The 25,135-nt window shown below is 32.2% G+C and overlaps 2 protein-coding genes across 4 annotated transcripts; both read left to right on the top strand.

The window, feature by feature from the left end:
- Positions 1-6,140: 6,140 nt before the first annotated feature.
- LOC25496136 (abscisic stress-ripening protein 1) lies at positions 6,141-7,774 on the top strand. 2 transcript variants are annotated; one of them, XM_039834996.1, is made up of 2 exons: positions 6,141-6,383; positions 7,326-7,774. In XM_039834996.1, exons 1-2 carry the CDS (start codon positions 6,234-6,236, stop codon positions 7,497-7,499), a joined length of 324 nt encoding a protein of 107 aa, XP_039690930.1. In that variant the 5' UTR covers positions 6,141-6,233; the 3' UTR covers positions 7,500-7,774. The 2 variants fall into 2 exon arrangements, with proteins under 2 accessions (XP_039690930.1, XP_013451861.2); XM_013596407.3 differs by having other exon boundaries at positions 6,150-6,383; positions 7,317-7,774.
- Positions 7,775-13,524: 5,750 nt separating this feature from the next.
- LOC25496133 (ribosome-binding protein 1) lies at positions 13,525-21,235 on the top strand. Of its 2 annotated transcripts, none has more exons than XM_039835007.1 (4): positions 13,525-13,721; positions 14,234-19,659; positions 19,859-20,485; positions 20,586-21,235. In XM_039835007.1, exons 1-4 carry the CDS (start codon positions 13,577-13,579, stop codon positions 21,057-21,059), a joined length of 6,672 nt encoding a protein of 2,223 aa, XP_039690941.1. In that variant the 5' UTR covers positions 13,525-13,576; the 3' UTR covers positions 21,060-21,235. The 2 variants fall into 2 exon arrangements, with proteins under 2 accessions (XP_039690941.1, XP_039690940.1); XM_039835006.1 differs by having other exon boundaries at positions 19,799-20,485; positions 20,586-21,234.
- The last annotated feature ends 3,900 nt before the right edge of the window (positions 21,236-25,135 follow it).

The raw sequence follows: 25,135 nt of genomic DNA, 5'->3' as shown, positions 1-25,135 counted from the left end.
AGAAAGACCAAACAAAGTAGCATGGGGGCGCATTAGTAGTATTAATTGGGCTTTGAACAAAACTTCATGATGTTGACCCAAGAGAAAAAAAACGTAACATGCTTTTTGTAAAAGAAAACAACTAGGTAACAAGATATATATACATACAAGAGGCTAGCAACCAAAAGGGGTCGTTCGGCATACAGTCACTCACGATTTGGAAATGAAAGAAAAGGAGCCGCACGCATCTTGAGAGAAGAGGAGAAGCACATGGAAATAGAGAACAACAACACCAATTGAATTAGATTGAAGAGCAACACCGACAACGACGAAACTCTATCGGTTTATTATGAACCTTTGTAATATATGAATTAGTAGTTGATACTCTCTTTATTAATAATGTTATTCAGTCTTTATTCAGAATTACTTGTATTCATTGATTTCATATAATTGCTTGTATGACTATTAACCCTAACTTCTTGAAATTACATGAATTGATATTAGGAATTGAATGACTACTAACCCTAACTTTTAATCATGAAATAGTAATCCTGTTTGATTCAACATAGGAACCTAGAGATAGGAAATTGAGAATCATGACATATGAATTAACGTTCTGATATCGCTCCGGTTATTCAATCGGTTTAACTTAGGAAAGGGTTTTGAGTTAAGAGATTGATCAAAACTATTTAGTTAATTTGTCGTAAAAAATAAATAGTAATTAGTAATAAAGGGAGGTAAACTACTCATATAGAACAATAGGGGATTCATCGGCTTAATCATCCTTCTCAAATCATCTTTCAACAACTTTTATTTACTTTTTATGCACACAAACCTACTGCCTCAGGCACTTATAAAATTTGCAAATCTTAGATATTAACTTTATTGCTAAGTTGAGATTAACAAAGTCATCGTGGATACAAACTTATTTTATTACTTCGATAGTTTTAGTACATTTGCTAAAAGTTTATCACTTACTAACATTAGATAAATATCATTAGATAAATATCAGCCTAATTTTTCTTGCAATAGCAATGGTGGTTCTCTATTGGTAAATGTTAATGAATGTCCTAAGAATACTCCTTAAGAACTTTACGTAGTAATTTTATAAAAAAAAAAAAAAATACTAAAAAAAGAAGTTTTTATAAAAATTTCTGCATTAAATGCATTGAAAATTAAAATATTAAGTTTTTCAATAAACAGTTTCTTAATTGAGCATCTTTAAAGAGTATCCTTAAAACACTCTTACTCGTATAAATTCTTTTCGGTGAATCATAACAAAATAGAAACCAAAGATATTTTCATCAGTGGTGTTTCCAGGTGACATCAGGCAACATTTAATCCAATTCACTAATTTGGCTGGACTACCTAGAGCAACTCACCATTTTTTGACAGTAATTTGGTTTGCTTCCGTTTGGACTATTTAGAAGGAAAGAAACAACCGTGTTTTCCAAGATACGACTTGTGATTCTTCTACTTTAGCTGAAAAAGTGAATCTAAATTCTTTCATGTGGCTGAAATCATCACAGACATCTTTTATATATGATTATCATGACTGGTGGAAACATCTACTCCCTTGCATGGGTGTTATTGTGTAATGTGCTCTTTTATTGATGGTGCTTCTTTAGAACAATACCTTTTTGTTGTATTTTGGTAGGTTGGTTTACCTTTTGCATGTCTTGTTCATGATAAATTAACCTTGTTTATAATATATATCTCATTTTAGTTTGTTAAAAAGAAAAAAGAAAAAGATATTTTCATCTTAAAGGAATTATTTTCAAGGAATATCCGTTGATGCTAAACCCACAATTGTATTTTACATCTACCATTCAAATCCTTGGCCTTGATTCAACTTCGAACTTATCTCTTCCTTTTTTTTTTTGTCAAGTAGTATATTGGTTAGAATTCATCTTTTTCAAAGTAAATAAGTGGAGTGTTCGGGGTTCGAACCCTGACCTCTACATATAACAATACATATTCCTTTTAACTGAGTTATGCTCACGGAGACAACTTATCTCTTCCTTTATTAAATGAAATTAATTTTTTTACCGTTCAAAAGCATTTTATTTTATTTTCTTAAAATTCAAAGTATAATTATATACCAGGAAACAAGTTCTCTTCAGGACAAGGAGTGCAGAAGAAAACAAGAGTTAACAAGTTACAACAACAAGAAATAACGAATGCATCACAATTTGTAAATAAAGTTCTAAAAATTGACAAACTAGTTTATTTATCGTAACAAATTTCTGAGACATATATACACACAACAATAAACGATTTCTGATCTATGACCTTGATTGTGGTCTGGTAAAGGATAAAACATCTCAAATTTCTATCACTTATACCACAGCATAGTGGTCTAACAGTTAAGATTGAACAATTAATATTGAAAACTTTATATTTTTTACATGACTTAATACTCATCGTTCTACAATACCAATTTTATTCAAAAACAACTAAATATTTTGGTCCATGCACTACTAGAATCTATGGTAGTATAGGTAAGGTATCCATACTACACCCTAACTCCAATTTTTATCATGTTGGATGTTACCCCATATATACGGTGCTTATTGGTGTTTGTGTTGCTTTTTTTCTTGTTGAACGCTTGAATTTCTAATGCCAGAGCTGTGGATTTAATAAAGAGGAGTAATATTTGTACAACTAATAAATAATATTAAATAACTTTGGTGACAACCACTTTTCTCCTTTTGTGATTGAACAAAAACAATGGGGAGAGAAAGAAGAAGAGAGAGAATAAAAACACATATGAGTATGAGAGAGAGAGAGTTGTTTCAAAAGTTGTCAAAAAGTGGTTGTACAAATATCATTTTACTTAATAAAACTTGTTGTTTGAAAATATTTTTTTTGATAACCTTGATTATAAATGAAAGGCAAATAATTATTTTGATTTCTGATTATGCATTTAGTTGTCACATTGGTCTCTGATTCAATAAAAAACAAAAAATAATCTCTGACTCCAAACTTCTATTAGCCATTTTGATCCCCAGTGTTTGATTTGACCATTAACTCTAAACAAATTAAGGTGACAATATTTGAAAAAAGTAAGGCATGATGTGGTAGCAGCCTAGCAGGGACCAAAATAAAATGTCACTTTATTATCATATTATTCTCCAAAGGTTGTGATTTTTTCTAAACCCTTGTTGAAGGGTTCCAAATAAGAACACAATCAGCCAAAAAAAGCAAGCCATTACAAGAACCAACAATACCATCATCACGAAACTTGTCCTTAATAGGGTCAGGGTAGTTAAGGTATTGTGAAACTATTGTGGGTTATTGAAAAATGGCAGCTCAGTTTTTGTTTTTTTAGAGTTAATAGCCAAATTTAACGTTAGAGACAAAAGTGGCTAACATATATTGAAGACGTAGTTTTTTTTTGTTTTTTCTGAGTCGGTGATCAATTTAACAGCGAGATGCGCTTCCAAGATTGAAATAACTATTTGCTCATAAATATTTTTTTTTTCAACAAAGAATATAAGAAAAAATAACATAAAAATAATTAAAAAGACACAATTTTATTGATTCTTCATGTATGGTTTGACAATTTACTCGTAAAAATTACCCAATGAGTTACCCAAAAATCATTTAAATAGGATTGCAATCAATCACGGTATAGACTCGTAAATAAAGATAAGTGATTTTGGAGATGAGAGCCACTTCAATGAGCAAAATACCGTAAATAAATAGAATAAGTTCTCGCCCTATCCAACTAATGGGATATGGTTAATCTAAAGTAAACAATTCACATTAGAGTGAAAAATGATAATATGAACCGTTAATTAACAGATCAATAGTAAATATTTATACTTTATTTTCTTTAAAGGATCTTTGGCCCAACAATTGAGGTAGTTTTGTCTAGGGGTGTTTAAAACCAAACAAATCCAATAGAATAACCACAAACCAAATCAATTCAAATCGAAACCGTAAAAAGTCGCATTTGGTTCGGATGTATTCAAACCAAACTAAATCAAACCGCAATATAAGAAAAACACTAATTAAATATATTTTACTTGGACCAATACTCATAGAAACTCAATGAAAATGTTAATAAAATGACATAATTTTTCTCTTGTTAAGTTTCCTCTTTACTTTTTCTTTCAAAAATGTATTTTTGTACTACTTAAACTCTTAGAGAATGATAAATTTTTTAGTCTTTTGCATATCTTACAAAATAGGATTACTTTTTCTCCGCGTTTAAATTTTGTCTACGTCGTTGGGAACACTGTTGGATGAAAATATAATTGTAATGTTCGATGAAATTTAAAACATTGCTAAAAATATGGTTGTGTTTTAACATTTTAATTTGATTTTAATGTTGAAAAAAAATATATTGTTTAAAAAGAAACCGCACCATCTGATTCAATCCAAACCGCATTGGTTTGCTTTGATACGAATTTTATTTTAAAAGTCAACCAAACCATATACTTATTTATCTTACGGTTCGGATGACTATTAATCTCAAAATCGAATCAAACTGCACCACGAACACCCCTGGTTCTTGCCCAATATAGAGACCTTATGTAAGATCAATTGTGAGGAGAAAGCAATTTTTTTTTGAAAAAGAAGATAGATCTGTCAACACAAGTCGAAGAAAGAAGAAGAGAGGAAAAGCACAAGAAGCATTAACTCTGAGGAGAAATCAATTGTTTTCCGCACCTCATAGCGTGACGGCATCAGATGCATTTACGTACCTTACCTTAAAAATATTCTAATACCAAAATTTTCTTAGGTAGTTATATTTTCCCAAATAAACCTTTAGTTTCCCTCACCAAACCCATCCATGAGTTTGTATCTCTTTCACCCAAATAAACCTTCACATGATCCACCCAACAACATGTGGCTGACTTTGCTGTTTAAACACAATTGTTTTCATATAAAAACACTATTTATAATTTTCAAATTTTAATATAATAAAAAGAGTATATCAATAAAATATAAATTGTTAAAAAAATGATAAATCTTCGAACAAACTCATATTATCCTTTTTTAGAAATAAACTCATATTATCCTTGTAAATATCATATAATAATATAGTACACAACCGTTGAAATTCTCGTTTTTCGGGATCTACAACGTTGACATCATCAAAATCATTGATTGGATTTACACTTAATCGAAATTGATCCGACAATCTACATTGAATAAACACTTTAAGAAGTAGGCAAAGGAAAACGGCTTAACAAATCAATGACGAACAAAACAACAATGCACTATGGCGCATAGTAGTTAATAGCGGCGCGTAGCGGCCGACCCCAAAAATGCTATAGCGGGACAGCGCATAGCGCTATGACTGCTATTTCATAAAAATAAAAACAACAAAAATAAGGAAACAGAGAGAGCAGAACAGAGATTTATATGAATAAACTAGAGGATTGTTTGTACAAACTACAAACAGAAACAGAGAGAGCAGAATGGAGTTTGGAATCAATAATAACAAAGAAAACTAGAACAAAAAAGTAACAAGACAACAAAGTTTTGAGATTGTTAAACAAAAAAATAACAGAATAACAGAGCAAACACGACAAAGTAGAGGAAGATTTACAGCAAAGATGAAGAAGTTTTGTAGAACAGCAAAAAAGCAAAGGAAATTTTACAAAAATACCCTTGTTTTTTTTAAACCAAGGACAATTTTGTATTTTCTCTTAAAATGAAATAGCAGTTCTAAACCGCAAAACCGCTACGAAGCGTTGCGCCGCTATCTCACACTGCAATGTTATGGCTTGTTGCGTAGCGCTTCGGCACCGCACCGCGCGCCTGCTATAGCGGCGCTATTGGCCGCTATTGACTACTATGCTATGGCGACGAAATCACGAAAGAAAAGAAAAAACTAATACATCTAAAAATGATTTATTTATATAAAGGAAATAAAAAAACGATCAAGAGAGATTCTTTCAGGTATAAAATTGACTCTAAATCACCACTTTTTATCGAATGAAGAAGAAGAAAACAATTTTCTTTTCTTCACATGTTTGGAGAGAGAGAGTAAAATAATTTGGAAATTGAATCATATGGATATGTAGGGAGGCAAGAGTTTTTCAGTCAAAAAGAAAATAATGTATGGCCTACCAAGAAAGCTACACATTAACCAACCAATAACTCAAAGTTAACTTAATCATCCAATTACAACTTATAAATAGGTCACATGTCCTTTCTAACTTTCTCATTCTACAATAAACCCATTACTCTGATTCATCTCTTATTAATTACTCATTTTTTCCCTAATTCAATCCATCATGGCTGAGGAGAAGCACCACCACCATTTCCACCATGAAGATAAGTCTGGCTATGTTGAAGAGGTTGACTATAGAAAAGAGGAGAAACATCACAAACATCTTGAGCACCTTGGTGAGCTTGGTACTGCGGCTGCTGGTGTTTATGCCATGGTAATAATATTTTTCTTAATATTTTGCTACTTATTTTTTATAAATGACTTTTTTTTTAAATTGATTTTCATTGAAGTAAACAAACAGAAAAAACATCAAATGCTATTTCTAAAAATCTCTAAATTATTGAACTCTTGCACAAATTGCTTGATATTTTCGGGTTAGGATCCTCTTCATTTATGTGTTTCTTTCATTTCTTCAATTTAAAACACATAAAATTTTGAAAAAAATAAAATATAATTAATGATGGTGGGGCCCACTTAGTGGTAGGACCCACCATCTATATTTTGTGTCTATCTCTCTCCAACTTGCAAAACACCATTTATTTTGCCAAATGGAGAGGATCTTCACCCGATCCTTTCACAGGGTTTAGTAAAAAAAATTAATTTTATAATAATAAAAAAGGGGAAGAGAGATAATAGTTTATTAAAATTTGTTAAAAATAATTAAGCCCCACCTTTGGACCATTTGTTAGAAGTTAATTTTTTTAAAGGGTATGTTAGAGGTTCATATTAGATGGTCAAGACCCTTTAATTTCATATATTATTTATTTTTCCTGCGTAAAAATAAATATAATATTTTTCTTGAAAATTTGAACTAAAACAAATTATCATTAGTACATGATAAGCATAAATATCAATTTTTTAAATAAAAGAAACAAAATATTATCCACTTTTCTTTTTGTTACTTTTTTTCATAAATTATCCACATAATTTTATTTGTGCTAGCAAATTAAACTTTAGAAAGAAATTAATTCATAATTTTTATTTTTTGATTTAAAATTCATAAAATAAATTAAGGGAATAATTCATGAAAAAACTTAGTATAATTGATAAAGTTCATCATATGCAACATGCATGGTGTCCAACACGTTACAAAAACCGATTACATAATAATAAAATTGAATTTGCAATTGATTTTGATTTGTGATAGCACGAGAAGCACGAGGCCAAGAAAGACCCAGAGCATGCTCACAAACATAAGATAGAAGAGGAGATTGCGGCGGCTGCCGCTGTGGGATCTGGTGGTTTTGTCTTCCATGAACACCATGAGAAAAAAGAAGCTAAGAAAGAAGATGAGGAAGCACATGGAAAGAAGCACCACCATCTCTTTTGAAGAACATGATGAATATAATCAAGCTCATCAAGATCACCCCGTTTATATGTATCTTGTAGTAATTAAATATATGTGTTATTTGAAGGGTGTCTAATTAAAGTTTGACCTATAGTTTGGAGAGTATTATAGTTGCTTTAAATAATTACATAGAAAATGTGTGCTATGTTTGACTATATAATTTATAGTTATAAAGTAATTTTCTGGTAGGCTTTGTAAATTTGATCATTTAATTACATATATGTGTTTCTTGTCATTGATCATTTTCTGGTAGGCTATGTAAATTTGCATCATGTAATTTTATTAATGACAAAATAGTATTGATAAATCCCAGTGTAAAAAATCCTCAAACTCATTTCAAGAGCCTTGTACCAAAAAACAAAGGTTGTTCCAAAAACAAAAAACTCATTTCAAAAGCCTAAGGAGGAGAAAATACTACCAAACAACAAACAAGTGCCTAAAGAACAAGATATGCGTCCAATTTATGTGATTTCCTTTTGATTTTATTTTTTTATTCTTGGTAAATATAAGACAGGAAAAAATCAAATAAATTGGCACATGTATAAATTAGAATTAGACTGTATGTAACCGTCGGGGTCTAAAACCTGGATTTCTCCTTTGTTCATTTTAAAAGATAAATTTCTATCTAGAGCTGTCAAAACGAACGGGCTGGGCCTAACGGGCTTCGGGCTTTAGCGGATAGGGCCAAAAATTCTGGTTTTAAAAAAGTACTACAAAATACTCCAATAATTTTTTTTATAAATAATATTTTTAATATGTTTAAATAATGTCTAGCACAAAAATAAATTGTAAACATTTTTCGTACAAACGTCGTAAACTAAAACGACCAGGAAAATGATTTAAAATATATTAGATACGTTATGATTATAAATATTTATATATTCGATCTTTAAAACTATAAATAACGAAACGAGTAAATATAATTTTATATTACATTTATATTTGTGTTAATTTCTTGAATGTTCACTTTTGTTTTTTACTTTTGATAATCAGTAAAGAATTATTTGAAAAATATATATAATTTATAGGATTTATTTTTGTTATGCAGGCTAATGGGCTACCCGCGGCCTGTTCGGGCTAGCCCTAACGAGTACCGGGCTAAAAAGTCCTATTAAAATTCGGGCTCAATATTTAAGGCCCAAAGCCCTATAATTAATCGGGCTAAACGGACCGGCCATACGGCCCAGTCCGTTTTGACAGCTCTATTTCTTTCCACAATACTCCCTCCGTCTCTAAATAAAAGTCGTTTAAGGTTCATAAACGATTATTAAGAAAGTGATTAATTGTGTTGATTTCAATGGTAAAATTAATATCATTTACTAAAACATCCTTATTAATTATAGTTAGTGAAGTAATTAAGTTGGATGAAATTCAATAAATAAGAATATAATAATGAAAAAAAAAATGTTTCATTGGTATTTTAAAATGATAATTATTTTGAGAAAAACAAAAATAAATAAAGAGACAATTATTATGAGACTGATGGAATTCTATTTAATAAAAAAAATGAGAATTAGAATTATGCCAAAAAACTTTAAGACTGTGTTAAGAAAAGTTTGACCGGTAGTTATCGTGTTATGTCCACAAGGGGCAGCCATCTCAATGGTCGTTGGATGGAGTTCTTCTGACTATGCAAATGTCAAACTAAAAACAAAACAAGTATGTATAAAATTATTGCAAAATTATTAGCTAATAGACTCCGAGTTGTTATTGGTAGTGTTGTGTTCGAGACTCAGTCGGCTTTTGTGAAGAAGCGTCAAATCCTTGATGGTATTCTGATAGCTCATGAAGTTGTTGATGAGGCTTTTAAGTTAAAGAAGGATCTCATGCTGTTTAAAGTAGATTTTGAAAAGGCTTACGATTCCGTTGATTGGGATTACCTTGATGAGGTTCTGAAGTGTATGGCTTTTCCTGTTCTGTGGAGGAAATGGATTAGAGAATGTGTTGGTACCGCTACAGCTTCCGTACTTGTAAACGGTAGCCCTACCGATGAGTTTCCGCTTAAAAGGGGTCTCCGTCAGGGGGACCCTCTGTCTCCTTTTTTGTTCCTTCTAGCGGCTGACGGCCTGAATGTTTTGATGAAAGCTATGGTTGACAATCAATTGTTTTCAGGTTATTCTGTTGGGTCAGTTAACTCGATGGTTATCTCCCATTTACAATTTGCTGATGATACTCTGTTGTTAGGTAAGAAAAGCTGGGCTAATGTTCGGGCTCTCCGTGCCACTCTGGTCATTTTTGAGTCTATGTCGGGGTTGAAGGTGAATTTTAATAAAAGCTTGTTAGTGGATGTTAATATTTCTGAGTCGTGGTTGATTGAGGCGGCTTCGGTGTTAAGTTGTAAAGTGGGCAAGATTCCTTTCATGTACCTTGGTTTACCTATAGGGTACAATCCGCGTCGTCTTTCGTTTTGGGAACCTGTTGTGAATAGAATTAAATCTAGACTGTCAAGTTGGAATAGCCGGTTTCTTTCGTTCGGTGGTCGCTTGGTCCTTTTGAAAGCAGTTCTGACTTCTTTGCCTGTTTATGCTCTTTCCTTCTTTAAAGCTCCATCAGGTATAATCTCTTTCATTGAATCTTTGTTAAATAATTTTTTTTGGGGGGGAAGTGAGGACTGTCGGAAAATTACTTGCTTGGATAGGTTGGAATACTTGGAGTTCTTCAAAGGAGGCTGGAGGGTTGGGGGTTAGGAAGTTGAAGGAGTTTAATGTTGCTTTGTTAGGTAAATGGTGTTGGAGGATGTTGGTAGATAGAGTAGGTTTGTGGTATAGTGTTCTAGTCGCCCGTTATGGCGAGGTTGGAGGGAGGTTGGAGGTTGGGGGCCGGAGTTGTTCTTTTTGGTGGAAGGAGGTAGGGAGGATTAGAGATGGTGATGGTGGAGCAGGGGGTAGTTGGTTTGGTGATAGTGTGCGTAGGAAGGTGGGTGATGGTACTGATACGTTGTTTTGGTTTCATTGGTGGTGTGGAGGGGCGCCTCTTAGAGAGCTGTTTCCCAGGTTGTTTGATTTAGCTGTAGACAAATATATTTCTATGGCTAACATGTTGTCTGTGAGGGTGACGCAGGGTATGGAGGGGTGGAGTTGGAGGCGGAGGTTGTGGGCGTGGGAGGAGATTGTCCTAGAGGAGTGTAGGACTTTACTGCTTGATGTTTCTTTGTTTACCGATATTTCAGATTCTTGGATTTGGCTTCCTGACCCTATAGGAGGTTTTTCAGTTCGAGGTGCTTATGAGGTGTTAACAGCGACTGCTCATTCCAACATGGATAGTTCTGTGGATTTGGTTTGGCATCATAGGGTTCCTTTGAAGGTGTTGATATTTGCTTGACGTCTCATTAGGGATCGGTTATCGACTAGATCAAATTTGGCAGCTAGAGGTATCTTACAGTTCGACAATGCTCTTTGTGTCACAGGGTGTGGTTCGGTTGAAACTTCAGATCATTTATTTCTTTCATGCCCGTTTTTTGCAAAGTTATGGGAGCATTTGCGTCTCTGGATTGGTTGTGTGGGGGTCGACTCCAACAGTATTTCTAATTACTTCGTGCAGTTCACTTGTTTGTCAGGTTTTACCAAAGCTAGGCGATCGTTTCTTCAGTTAATCTGGCTTTTGACCACTTGGGTGATTTGGAGTGAGCGTAATAATCGTTTGTTTAAAAATGTTGTAACTGAGGCTCCTAGATTGCTAGATAAAATTAAGTTGTTATCGTTAGTGTGGCTGAAAGCTAAAAATGTGACTTTTGTTTTTGGAACCCAGTTGTGGTGGTTAAGTCCTTTGGTTTGTTTGGGAATTGGCTAACCACCGGAGGGTGTTTTCCTGTTGTTATTGATTCCTTGTATGTTGGTAGTAGTCTTTTAAGCACACCTTGTGCTAAGAGATTGCTATTGTTTTTGGTAATATAATTTCATTTTGGCTTGTTAAAAAAAAAAAAAAAAAATCATAAAATTAAGATGAAATATAAAATTCCTAAGGAAACCATCCTACGTTGATAGGTGAATTCTAGGGTGAGGGTTCAACTAAGTCTCTCACCGGTGTACCACTAACTTTGACCTTTAGATTAAAAAGACTCACATAATTTCCATGTTCATTACCGCACATGAATATTATGTTCCACTCTTTCTTCCCCACCAAACTTCATACCTCTCTCGCTGATGTTTATGGTTACATTTTTTGGAAATGAAAATAGGCATTTATTCTCTCTAAAACGTTTTTTTTATTTCTCTTTGTTTGCAAGTTCGAGATTTACTTAACCAATTGAATCAAAGAAAAACAATAAGAAGAACCTACGAAGGTTCATAATAGAGAGAAGAATTTAGAATTCTGTGTGACATCTTAAGGGCCATGAAGCCCGCCTCTTATATATTAATTGTTTGATTTATCATTTAATATGATTCAAATTTTTTTATGTTTGAAACTTTGGCAAGAAAATTAGAATACAGAAAGAAAGAAAAAAATAAATTGGTGGAAAATAGTTAAACAATTCTTGAATCTTAACCATTTTATTTGAATTTTAACAACATCCTAGATTTTTGACAGTTACTACGGTGGCCAGGATTTTGGATATGTGAATCTGAAAAAATCGGAAGAGACAAGAGGGGAGAGAGAAGATGGGGAAATGGATTGTGTGAGGAAGGATGAACGTGTTCTCATTTTATTTTCTATTTCATCTAGACCTTTAAATATATCTTGATGGTATACATAAGTGGTCCATCGGTGAACCACTTAATTGATGGTTCACCCTAGACATCACCACGTTGATGGTGATAATGGGTAAGTTTGATTCTTTTTTTGGTAAAAAAAAAAAATCAGAGAACCAATAAAATAGTAGGCTTAGTTTGATTCAGTTTTTGTAATTGATTTCTTACGAAATCTGAGACAAACCGGTGAAGAAAAAATCAGTTGACTTATAATAAAAAAAACTGAAAAGTAATAAAATTTTAATCAAGCAGTATAAAAATTTATACTATTAAAACAAGTACATAAACTAAATGAAAGAAATAATTAATATATGATGAGTTAAAAAAATTACTTGAACATTTGACAAAAAAAAAACTTGAACACAGCATTTTTTTATTGAACAACACTACTGTTAATATAATCGGAAATAAAAGAAATCTAAAATGTCATCAATACAAATAAAACATGTAATAAATAGATAAGAATAAATTTAAATATTAAAAAAATGTAACAAACACGATATGAATATATGTCTGATTTTATTTTTTATCATTTAAAAAGTATAACAAATTAGATGAATATATTTATACTTACTTTTTTATTATCCAACTATACCCTTAAACAACCATTTCTATAATAAAGATCGTTGTTTGGGGTCATAAAAAAATAGATTATATTTTTTTGTTATATTGTTGGCGTTATCGAAATAGATAATCAAGTTCAATTTGGTTTGTTATAACTAGAAAGCAACAAGTTTTAATCAAAATCAAAATTTTATATAAAAAAAAAAAAACATAGTTCATAATTTTCAAATTTTAAGGCAATAAAAAGAGCGGAAAGTTTTAATCATGTTCAATTTGTTGGCGTTATCGAAATAGATAATCATGTTCAATTTGGTTTGTTATAACTAGAAAGCAACAAGTTTTAATCAAAATCAAAATTTTATAAAAAAAAAAAAAACATAGTTCATAATTTTCAAATTTTAAGACAATAAAAAGAGCGGAAAGATGGACACTCACATGTCTGTCTTTTTGCTAGTATAAATAAATACAATGTTTTAATTTGAATCCATTTGAGCTCATGTTTGATATATATATATATATATATATATATATATATATATATATATATATATATATTTGTAAAAGATGTTCTAGCTTCCTAGCGAAGAAACAGCAAATACAAAACGTTCAAATTTGCAACAAACACCTCCCCACAAGAGCTACTTGAGGAAGAAAAGAATATATACTTTTCCCATTTTCTGAAACTATTTGAGACTAAGATAAAAGCTTCATATCTCAACACATTATTTTCTCATTATTCATTTAACATTCTAAACCTTTAACTTTTTTAATCCTAGTTTTGGTAAGAAAACAATATAGAAACAGCATATGGAGCTGGAATTAGGACTCAAAATTACTAAAACTAAAGATGACATTGATTCCATTTCAGAGTATAAACTTATGAAGGATACAGGACCAATCTTTCAATCTAGAGAAACAAACACCATGTTCATCCTCACTGCCCATCTTAAAGGTAAGTTGCTTCTCTCATTCTTTTTATTGTTCATATGGAAAAAATTTATTGGTAGAAGAGAAGTTTGATAAAAAAAAATGCAAGAATATTACCAACAACTCTCTCATATATGATCAGCCAAAATTCAATGAGTCAAATATTCTATATTTATGCATTCTTCTCTTTCTTGTAGAAATCCTTCGTATGAAATAAGCATAAATTGCTATTTTAATTTTTGGATTATATCTATTTTTTATCCCAATAAAATTGACAAATTTTAATTTTATTTCTTGTAAAAAATTAATTGGACTTCAGTCTATTTAACAAAAATAATGTATTTATAAAATTTATTAGTCTCTAATGAGTTTCAAATCAATTTTTTTATGACTGAAAACAAATACAATTTTTACAGGGATTAATTCAAAATATGACAATTTTAATAAGGCCAAAAATAGATATAATTTTTTTATTAATTTATTTTTGGCTTTTATTGCTCACTTTATATACTATACTAAATATCCATGCAAACATAGGTTATAAGAGGAATTGCATTGACATTAAGATTAGTAAAGATGGGAGTAAGATATCAATTAGTGGAGAGAAACCAATTCAAGAAATGGTAATGATGGGGTGGGTAATGCAAAGAAAAGTGGTTGATATCAAAGGCTTCAATAAGGTTTTCAAAATTCCTTATGGTGTGAATTTGGATAAGATCAAAGGAAATTACAATGAAGAGGAATGGATTTTGAATATTTACATGCCAAAGTTGGTAAAAGGGATTTTTGGTCTTAAGGTTGAGGAAGTCAAGGAACAAGAGAATGATAAAAGAAAATCAGAGCTAGAGAAAGGTGAAATTGATCATGTTTCTAGTAGTGTTGGTGAGACAAGCCAAAAAGAGTCAAAAGATTCTGAATTTCAACACATGAAAGGAAGTGACAATGGCATAGAGAAGATGCTTGATGATAACGTCGATGAAAATAATAAAGAGACAATACAAAAAGGAGAGGAGGACGATGGCATTAAGAGGGATGTAACGGAATGCACAATAGAAAAAGAAAAAGAAGAATCTAAGTTGAAGATTGAGGATAGTAAGGTAAACTCTACAAGAGAAATAGAGAAAGATGTTGGTAAAGATATCTCACATAACATTGTAGATACAAGCCAAAGAGTTGCTGAAGGGTCAATGATTCAAAAAAGTGGAGAGCCAAAAGAAAAGGAAGTTGGAGAAAAAAAGGGTAACTCTAAAGAAAATGTAGTTGATCATATTCCTAATACCATTGATTCTATAAGCCTAAATGAATTTGGAAAACCAAAGGTTCCACAAATGGAGAAAACTAACAGGAATGAAGGGAAGATGAATGGAAGGGAATCTAAAAAGTTTCCTTTTGAAGCCAATGAAGATGTTCAAAAAACCAAGTTTGGAGATATCATCCAAAAGGGTGTCACAAGGGCTAAGTTCGAAAGTCAAGATGAAGATCAAGAATGTGTTAAAGAAAAACTTGGTAAGGACGGATTTGATGATGCAAAGATAACTATCAATGAAGAGTTTGATAAGTACTTACCTAAAAAGAGTCATGAGGCAAGGGAAGGATTGAATGTTCAAAAGATGGAAGAAAACAAAGTTGTTAAAGAAAACGGGGTCAAAAGAAAGGGAAAAGAGGTTGAATATCTTGTGGAGAATGATGACGAGAAAAGACTCAAAATGATGCATGTGGAAGCAAAGAAAGGAAACACAAAAGAGACAACGCAAGAGGAAATTGAAGAGATCCGTGAGAGTGGAATTAAGGAAAGTGGTCAACAGCCACATGCGGAAAGAGGTAAAGGATTCAATGTTGCAGAGGAGGATCAACGAGAGGTCGTGAAAGAAGCATTTGTTGGAACTCAAAGTTTGATGGAAAAGTTTGAAGGGGAAGAATCCAAGGAGAGAACCAAGGCAAAAAGAGTCCAAGATGAGGGGAAAAAAATTGAACCAAATGAACCTTTTGAGGGAGACACAACTAGGGACAGAATTGAGAAAGAAATTACAAATCAAAACTTTCAAAAGAATGATGATATTGGAGTATTTGATGGAAGGAAAACACAAATGTTTCAAGAGATGGAACAGAAAGAATATTTTAAGGAAGATGGGGAGAACAATGAAAAGTCTATGAAGAAATTGAATGGAGACAAATATCAGCAGATACAAAATGAAGAAATTGGAAATTCAAAACAAAAGGAATTTGGAGAACTAGAGTGTGAGACTAAGGATAGACTTAAAGAAAGTAGCATTGAACCATTTGAACCAACGAAGGCATCAAAACTTGAAAAAAATGTAGTTGATCATATTCCTAGTAATATTGATTGTATAAACCAAAATGAATTCAAAGAGGAATATGAAAATCCACCTTTTGAAGCGAAGGAAGTTGTTCAAAAAACCTTGTTTGGAAATATTATAAAGCCTAAGCTGGAAACTGAAGATGGAGATGAAGAGTGTGTTCGACAAAAGCCTAATAAAGAAGGATTTGATGCAAAGATAACTACAAATGAAAAATTTCCTCAAAACTTACCTAAAAACACTCATGAGGAAAGTGAAGGATTGAATGTTAAACAAATGCAAGAAACCAAAGATGTCATGGAAAATGTGGTCAAAAGAAAGGGCAAAAAAATTGAATATCTTGTGGAGAAAAGTGAAGGTGAAAGACTCAAAAGCAAGCATAATATTGAAGGAAAGAAAGGAAATAATACAAGAGAGACAATGCAAGAAGGTGAAGAGAGTGAGAATGGAATTAAGGAAAGTGGTCAACAACATCCAAAGGAAAATATTGTAAAAGAAAAGTCTGAAGTATCAAAGAATATGGCTGAAGAGTTACAACATCCGGTTGAGAACATCAATGGAAATATTGGATTCGATGATGTTGCAGAGGAGGAAGAACAAAAGGAGGTTATGAAAGAAGCATTGGTTGAAAGTGAAAGTTCGATGGAAAAGACACAAGAAGAAGAATTCAAGGAGAGAATTGTGGCCAAAAGAGTCGAGGATGAGGAAAATAAAATTGAATATGCTATAGTGAAGTTGAAAGGAGAGGGATTTACAAAGCTAAATGTTGAACCAAATGAGCCTTTTGAGGGAGACACGACTAGAGATAGAATTGAGAAGGAAATTATAAATCAAAAGTTTCAAGAGAATGTTGATATTGGAATATTTGATGGAAGAAAACCAAATAAGTTTCAAGAGATGGAGGAAACTGAATTGTCCAAGGAAAAAGATTCAACAATTGGAATGTCTATGAAGAAAGTGAATGGAGAAAAATATGAGAAGATACAAAATGAAGTAGATGAAGGTTTCAAGAAAAACATAACAAAGGAAAAAGATGATTGTTATTTGCAAGAAAAGATGAGTAAAGATAGATCAAAAGAAGATTTTCCAATGAAAATGTTAGACTCACAAGGTGATACAACAGAGGAAGTAAAGGGTAGAAAGATTGAAAAAGCAAAAGGTATTAAAGAAGAAAGTGAAAAAGTTGTACCATTTGTGAAGGGAGAAAGTGAAGAACCTAAGAGTGCAATGAAGATTAAAGATCAACAATGTTTGCAAGAAAAAGAGGCAAATGATCATGAAATAGAGAAAGCAAAGAAGGTGAAAGGACAAGAGGCAAAAAGAAAGAGTGATGAATTTATTTTTGGCGAGTCTACAACAAAGGAAGAACCTCAAGTACAAAAGGCAAAAGATCCAAAAGGAATAGACACAAGAACGTCTGAACGAGAATTGCAATGTGAAAGAGGCCCTGCTACATATTCAACAGTAGAAAGTATTGGATTTAAGGAGTTTGAATATAAGAGTGCAAAGGATAAGAAGCAGAACACAAAGGCGCTACCTCCAAAATTTGAAAACAAGGAGACACAAGAATCAAAAGATGAAAGTATGAGTCCAAAAGAGGTTGAATCTATAGAAGATAAAGTGGTTAAACCGCTATCAACACTAAGGTTTCAATCAAGTCAACAATCTGAAGTTGAAGAAAAAGATAAATTTTGTGAAGGTAACAAAGCAAATTACAAAGGTTCCATAGAATCAAAGAGGGAAGATCCTACAAAAGATGTCCAAAATTTGATTGAAATGAAGGAAACTTTGAAGCCAGAAATTCCTCGAGAAGAAGAGCACAAGAAAGGAGAAAAAACTGAATTTCTAAATGGTGAAAATGTGGGGGAAACAATGCAAATGGAAACTGATGAGCCTAAGAATAGAATTGATACTAAAGAGAAACAACATGTGGCAAAAGTTGTTACTGAAAAGATGGATAAAGGAAAATGCTTTGATGAAAAAATGAAAACAACACAAGAGAAAGACGCGGAATCCTTGGAATCAAGCCAAAAGAATGATATTGATGAAGTGAAAGCTAAAAGGCCTCTTGAACTAGAAATGCCTGATTTGCAATGTGAATTTCCAAAAACCAAAGATCATGTTCGAGCACCTGAACTAAGAGACGGAGAACAATATGGTTACATTAAAGAAGGAATAGAAGAGAATAAAGCACCAAAAATTGAAGCATCTGAAGGCGCTAAACCATCAAAGTTACAAAGTCGAAGTTTTAATCAACAATCCACAAATGAAATAAACAGAAAACCAGAATTTTCTATTGAAGAACATAAAGAAGAAAAAGAATCACCAAAGTTAAACATTGTGGGGACTGAAAAAATTGATAGTTTGCAGCCACAGATCCTTGATGGGCAAGAAGAAGTACTTGATGTGCCTAGTTTTCAAAGACAAAAGACTCTAGAAGAAGAAAAAGTTGTGAAGAGAACAAAAGGGTCAAAGATTGAAAAGAGTGAGGAAACTAAAGATACTTCCACACTCAAAAGAGAGAAGGGAAAAACAACACAAACCACAGAAGAAAAGAAGCCTAAAATAATGGAAACAACTCCACAGTTTGACATGGCTAGTGGATCAAAAAGGGAGTCGGAAAAAATGCAAGAGGCTTCTAAGAGACGATATCAAAGAGAATCAGAACAAGTCACTCCTAAGATGGATGTTGAACCACCAATTACAGTTGAAAAAACTCAAATAAAAAAAGTTGAGGGGAAAAAGCACATTCAGGTACTAGAAGAAACAATTTCTAAAGAAAAAGAGGATAAAGCTCAACAATGTGTGCAAGAGAAGAATGATAAGAAAGGATTTCAAACACCAAAGACTATTGAAGAAAAAATAGTTCTGAAGAAAATGGAAGGGTTAAAGATTGCAAAGAGTGAAGAAGAGAAAGAGAAGTATCAAATGGAGGAAAGGACTACACCATTTGACAAGGCTTGTGGATCCAAAAGGGTAGCAGATAAAGTGCATGAAAAAGTACATGAAACTCCATTGAGAGAACATCAAAGAGAACCAGAAGAATTCACTTCTAAAATTGAGTTGGATTCACCTACTACATTTGAAAAACCTCCAAGAAAAAAAGTTGAAAGGAAAGAGGCTCATGAATTTACAAGGCCAAAAATCATGAGCAGTGAAATTCCAAAAGTAGAAGAAGTACAAGAAGACAAAGAGGTGGAAAGGCACATTCATTTACCAGAAGCAAGCATATCTAAAGAAGAAAGAACACAAGTTACAACTACTCGTTCAAAAGAAAAAGATAGAGTTGAACCAAAAGGTGAGGTTGGTATGCCACAAGAAAATCAAAATCTGTCTCCAAAAGAACCATTTGATTCCATAGTGGGAAGTAGAATATTAGAAGCAGCAGCAGATAAAGTGGTTCAACAATTTGAAGTTAAAGGAGAAGACAAAACAAAGAAAAAGGACTCCAAAATGTCTGTTCAAGAGTCAGAAGAAAGTAAAACACGCAAAGAAGTTGAACAATGCATAATCAAAGATGAGGAACAAGAAGAAGATAAAGATGAAACAAGTGGACGGAAAAAGGACAATGAAATTCCAAAGGGAGAAGAAGAGAAGTATGTGGAAAGACACATTCATGTACTAGAAGAAACCGTTTCGAAAGAGGTGAATACTCCGGTACCCTAGAGTTTTTGGTTGGATATCATACACAACATTCAATCATTTAATGCCATGTAGTTTTATTTTATTTTATAATGTAATCATTTTAAAGTGAACTTAAATATTAAATTAATTTTGACTACAGGGTACCGGTACCAAACAAAACTCTAACATAGCAAAGAATTCTCCACTTCATGCAATGCAGGAGACTACAACATTAGAAGTAGTGGCTGATAAAGTGGTTCAAGAATCAAAGTTTCCAAGCTCATCAAGCACTCAACAACTTGAAGTTGAAGGAGAAGAAAAAACAAAGAAAAAGGAATCCAAAATAGATGTTCAAAAGGAGAGGGAAAGGCACATTCTTGTACCCGAAGCAACCATCTCTAAAGAAGGAACACGAGTTACAATTACAACTACTCATTCAAAAGAAAATTGTAGAGTTGAACCAAAAGGCGAAATTGGTAAGCCACCAAAAAATCAAACTCCATCTCCAAAAGAACCATTTCAGTCCACAGAAGGCAGTACATTAGAAGCTGTAGCAGATAAAGAGGCTCAACAATTTGAAGTTGAAGAAAAAGAGAAAACAAAGAAAAAGGACTCCAAAATGGATGTTCAAGAGTCAACAAAAAGTAAAACAGGAAAAGAAGTTGAAGAATGCATAATCAAAGACGAGGAAACTAAACACGAAATAGAACAAAAAGAAGGTAAAAGTGAAACAACTGGATGGAAAAAGCACAATGAAATCCCAAAGGTAGAAGAGAAGAAAGTGGAAAGGCACATTCATGTAGAAGCGATCATTTCTAAGGAAAAAGATAGAGTTGAACCAAAAGAGGTGAACACTCCGGTAGCATAGAGTTTGAATCTAACATTCAATCATTTAATGTCATATAACTTTTTCTTATATAATTTGATCATTTAAATTTTGACTACAGGGTACCGGTACCAAACAAAACTTTGGCGTATCAAAGAATCCTGCACGAACAGAACCTTTTTATTCCATGGAGGGCACTACAACACTAGAAGCAGTGGCAGATGTTCAAGAATCCAAGGTTTCAAGCTCAACAAGTACTCAACAATTTGAAGTTGAAAGAGAAGAAAAAACAAAGAAAAGGGAATCCAAAATAGATGTTCAAGAGTCAACAAAAAGTAACAGAGGCCAAGAAATTGTTGAAAAATGTATAAACAAAGATGAAGAATCAAAACATGGAAGAGAAGAAATTGATGATGAAGAAGAAGAAAGAGATTATGAGCAAGTGTCCAAAGAACAAAAAGAAGGTAAAGATGAAACAAGTGAAGATAAAATCTCAAAGAAATTGTTTATTCCATTTGTTATAGCTGCAGGTTCAGCACTACTTGTTACTCTAGTAGTTATGTTTGTCCGGCATAGAAAATCTAGGAAAAGGTAAAATTTGAGATCACAAAAATCTAGTTATCCATTTTTTTACAAGTTAATCACTATTTTGTTCCACAAGATTATATTGTTGGCTAAGTTTGGCTATCAAATTTATGAAATGAAAGCTAGGTTTGGTACTCAAATAGAAGATTGTCTATTTAGTTATTTTGTCAATCAGTTATAATAAATTTATATGTTTACACACAAAAATAATTAAATATTTTGCTCAAATTGGTCTCAGCCTAGTTATCCATTTTTTCTATCTTTAAATTAATTAAGTTCATCATTTACTCAACAACTTGAATAATTCTTTAATTTTTGCTTTAATAATTTTTTCCTAAACATGTATATTTTCACAACAATGATATTCAGCACCTTTAATTTCCAACACTTATTCAACACTTTATTTTAAGTCATATTCCAACAAGTTTCATTTTTATAATTGTAGTATTTATATTGTTTTCTAGTTTATCATAGTACTACTTTCTACCGTTTTAATTATACCATTTAATTATCTTGTTAACGAGTGCATCTGGGGCGGGGCACTCTTTAGATATTCTAAAATAAGCAATAATTTTTTTAAAAAGTTAAATGTTGTGATTTCCAATACATTGATTACATATTTTTTCATAAATAGTTACTATTTATAGTCTTGTTAACGAGTGCATCTGGGGCGGGGGCACTCTTTAGATATTCTAAAATAAGCAATAATTTTTTTAAAAAGTTAAATGTTGTGATTTCCAATACATTGATTACACATTTTTTCATAAATAGTTACTATTTATAGTCTTAAAGAGTGTCTCGGAGGCACTCGTTAACATTTCTCTTAAATTAAACAAACTAAGACAAACACTCAGACTCAAGCACCATTGAGAGATAGATTAATTGATGTTATTTGAATTAATTTTCAACCAATTCCAAGTTAAAATTTTACCTCATCCATTAAGTTTTTCACGTTCACATCCTTATTGAGAAAAGTTTTTCCAATTCTATCCTTCCAAATAGCTCAAATACATGCGAACCAAACAACCACTACGCCAATTTTGAAATTTAGTAGCGCTAATTTAATAGCACTTTTAGAGAAAATGCTATGAAAAGATTGACTCTAATATTAATAATAGCATTTCCGTTACGCAAGCTATTATAACGTGACACCTATATTAGCCCTTTTATAGAAAGTGCTATTATATGGTATTAAAAAAATAATAAAAAAAGAGGAGTGTGATGATAGGGGTGTAATAGCGTTTTCTAGTGAACGCTAATATTGGTGTAAATGATTTGTTAGCGTTTTATGGGGAAGGGCTATCTTTGCACATACCAAATTAAAAAAAAAAAGTTTTAAAAAAAAAAACCGCAAAATAATTTTGCGTTTGGCGCTGAAGTAAGTAATTGTTCATTCCCTCTCCTCTTTTCTGCACCCAAAGCACAACTTCTACCAAAATCACTTCATCGAACCTAAACCTCTCAAACATCTACCCACAGATCCTTCAAATTTTAACTTCTCTAGTCCGAACCCTTCAAACCATATGCCATCATCTCAACTTCTCACTGAACCCTCTCATCTCCACCCAGAAATTCTTCTCAATAGAACCCTAACCCATCATCTCATACGAATTCATTCACTGCACCCTTTGATGAAACTGTCGAACTAATAGAAGTCGTTTTCTGCACGCTTTTCCTTCTCACTCGTACCTGTAAGTCTTTCCCTTTCTCTTTAGTTATGCTTTTGAAATTTGATTAACATGTTGTTCGACTAATTTACCTTTTTGTGTCTGATTTTTGTAGATTTTGTTCGATAGGATATTGGTGGGTTTGAAGGTATTGAAAGCTGTGACCCGACATTTTTATATGATCTTATCTAATCAGGTACCTTTTTGGTGTTATCTATATATTCTTTTTGAGTGTAGAAACATGTATAGCCATTTTATGGTGTAGACCTTGAATCCTATTGGGGTTTTTTTTCCATCAATTCCATTTGGGGTGTTGGGGGTTTTATTCGGATATTTGTGTAATTGAGTAATTTGGACAATTTCTTTATGTTATCTGCCATTAATTGTATATGTTATCTTCCCTTTATGTTATTTGCACGTCGTTCTCTGTCGAAACCATTTGAATCTGCATTGGTGTCGGTGTTTCTATTTTTGCTGGATTCTGTAGGTGGCTTTTACGCGTCTGTGTCTATTTTAGAATTGCTAGAGTGTTTTAATGTCTCTGGGTGTGATGGGGTAGCAATTCCTATGAGGGACTCTTCTATTTTTTAAGCAGGTTTTTTCAACCCTGTCTTGGCTATCTGTGTTATCTTCAAGAATGTTGTTTTGGAGGTTGTTCAATATGCACTGATGTTGTTATTTGGGGAGGTCTTGTTTGGCTTTGTTTTGATCCACTTGTTTAGAGTTTTTATTTTGTGTTGTTTATTATTACATAGTGATTTGACCGATTGTACTTTGTAACATTTTCGAGTTACTGTGCTCGGACTGTTGTTAATTTTATTTGCTGATAAAAAGAATATATATTTTGATGTAAACTAACACATTGTATTAGTAGCCTAACCGAGGCTACCACATTTGTGTCAGCTACACTGGGTTGCAAAGGCAAATTGTATGGTTGAGTAGCTTTTTCACACTTTTATTTATATTGAATTTTAATTAAATATGTTACCAGAAACTTTGTGAAGCTTTTTGGCTAAGTACTAATGTGTGTTTGACTTCAGTCCGTCCATACTAAAACATATGTATCATCTATTAAGTTAACCTATATCTTCTCATTAAAAGAATTCAATTTGAACTTGCAATAAAATAAAAAAAGAATTCAATATGAACTTGCAGAAGAAGCTGATTTGTGATAGAGAAATTTGTATAGGCTATTAAACTTAAAATTAACGGAAAAGTATATAAATTAGTGACACATTATTACAATTCATGATAGAACTCATAAGTGACATTAGTCTATCTTTTTTTCAAGTGACACATTATTACAATTCTTGATGGAACTCATAAATGAAAACAAAATATAGAAAAAGTGAAATGAAAATAATATTTATTAAGAAAGAATTGTTATGTCTAGTAGTACCTTAAGGCTTATATAGCCAATTAGACTAACGGTTGTCTTAACGAGTTTTGACGCATTTTTTTTTTTTTTTTTTCAGTTTTAGAAGTTGTGTTATTACCAGCTCGTTGTGGGTGTTTTTGGCTGGTTTTTTGTTATCTTGAAGATTTTTAGCTTTGGGTGTTTGGAGTTGTTCAAAGGTTTTTTTGCTGTTTTATGGTGTGGGCTGATTTGGGTATTGATTTAGATGGGATTCAATGGCTATCAAGTATGTCTATATATGGGACTTAGCATTGAAAATGGCTATCACATGACTTCTTTTACTCAAAATGAAACTTATGTCATGTAGTACAAAGTGAGGGAATTTAATCTTCATATCAATGTATATTTGCTCACTTTTTTTACGTGTTAATTTTCATATCCATGTATATTTAGTTTGGTCTATTTAAAACTTTCAAATATTTATATAGTTCAGTTAAAAAGATGAGTTCCATTCTTGTTCAGAAAAATGAAGCTGAGTTCCATTTATAATATTTTAATAATGGATTCAGCTGTACATTAAAGTTCAGAGGCTTGTGATTAAAATGAAGAGAAGGAAGTTCAGGTTTGCAAGCACATAGTACAATTGGTAAAACTCTGCCCAATTTGTTTTCTTCTTTGATTTTTGTTGTTGTGTGTTTCATACTTTAATCTCTTACCAGGTTCATAATTGATTGCATAGTATCTGAGATTATTTCAATGTGACTTTTGATATTTTTTATAGTGAAATTGGAATTTTCTTACATGTTTAGTATGTACTTGCATATATTTATTAAAGGTTACTATTTCATTCATTCATGTAAATTATGCAGGTTATTCAAACAAGGCATGTCATGGGCATCTTGGTGCTTTAAATTCTTCAACTTTGTAGGTTTCACCATTGAGTTCTCAGGTTCATTTACTCCATGATTACTAGCCTTGGAAATTTTGGCAATTATAGTTTAGTGTAAACTGTTGTATAACAGCCTATGCGTAACTATGGCTTTCAAATGCTATTTACCATGA

The sequence above is a fragment of the Medicago truncatula genome, chromosome 6 (genome assembly GCF_003473485.1).
Source record: "Medicago truncatula cultivar Jemalong A17 chromosome 6, MtrunA17r5.0-ANR, whole genome shotgun sequence".
NCBI classification, from domain to species: Eukaryota; Viridiplantae; Streptophyta; class Magnoliopsida; order Fabales; family Fabaceae; genus Medicago; species Medicago truncatula.
Note: the sequence above shows the minus strand (reverse complement) of the source record. Positions and strands in the feature narration are given on the sequence as shown.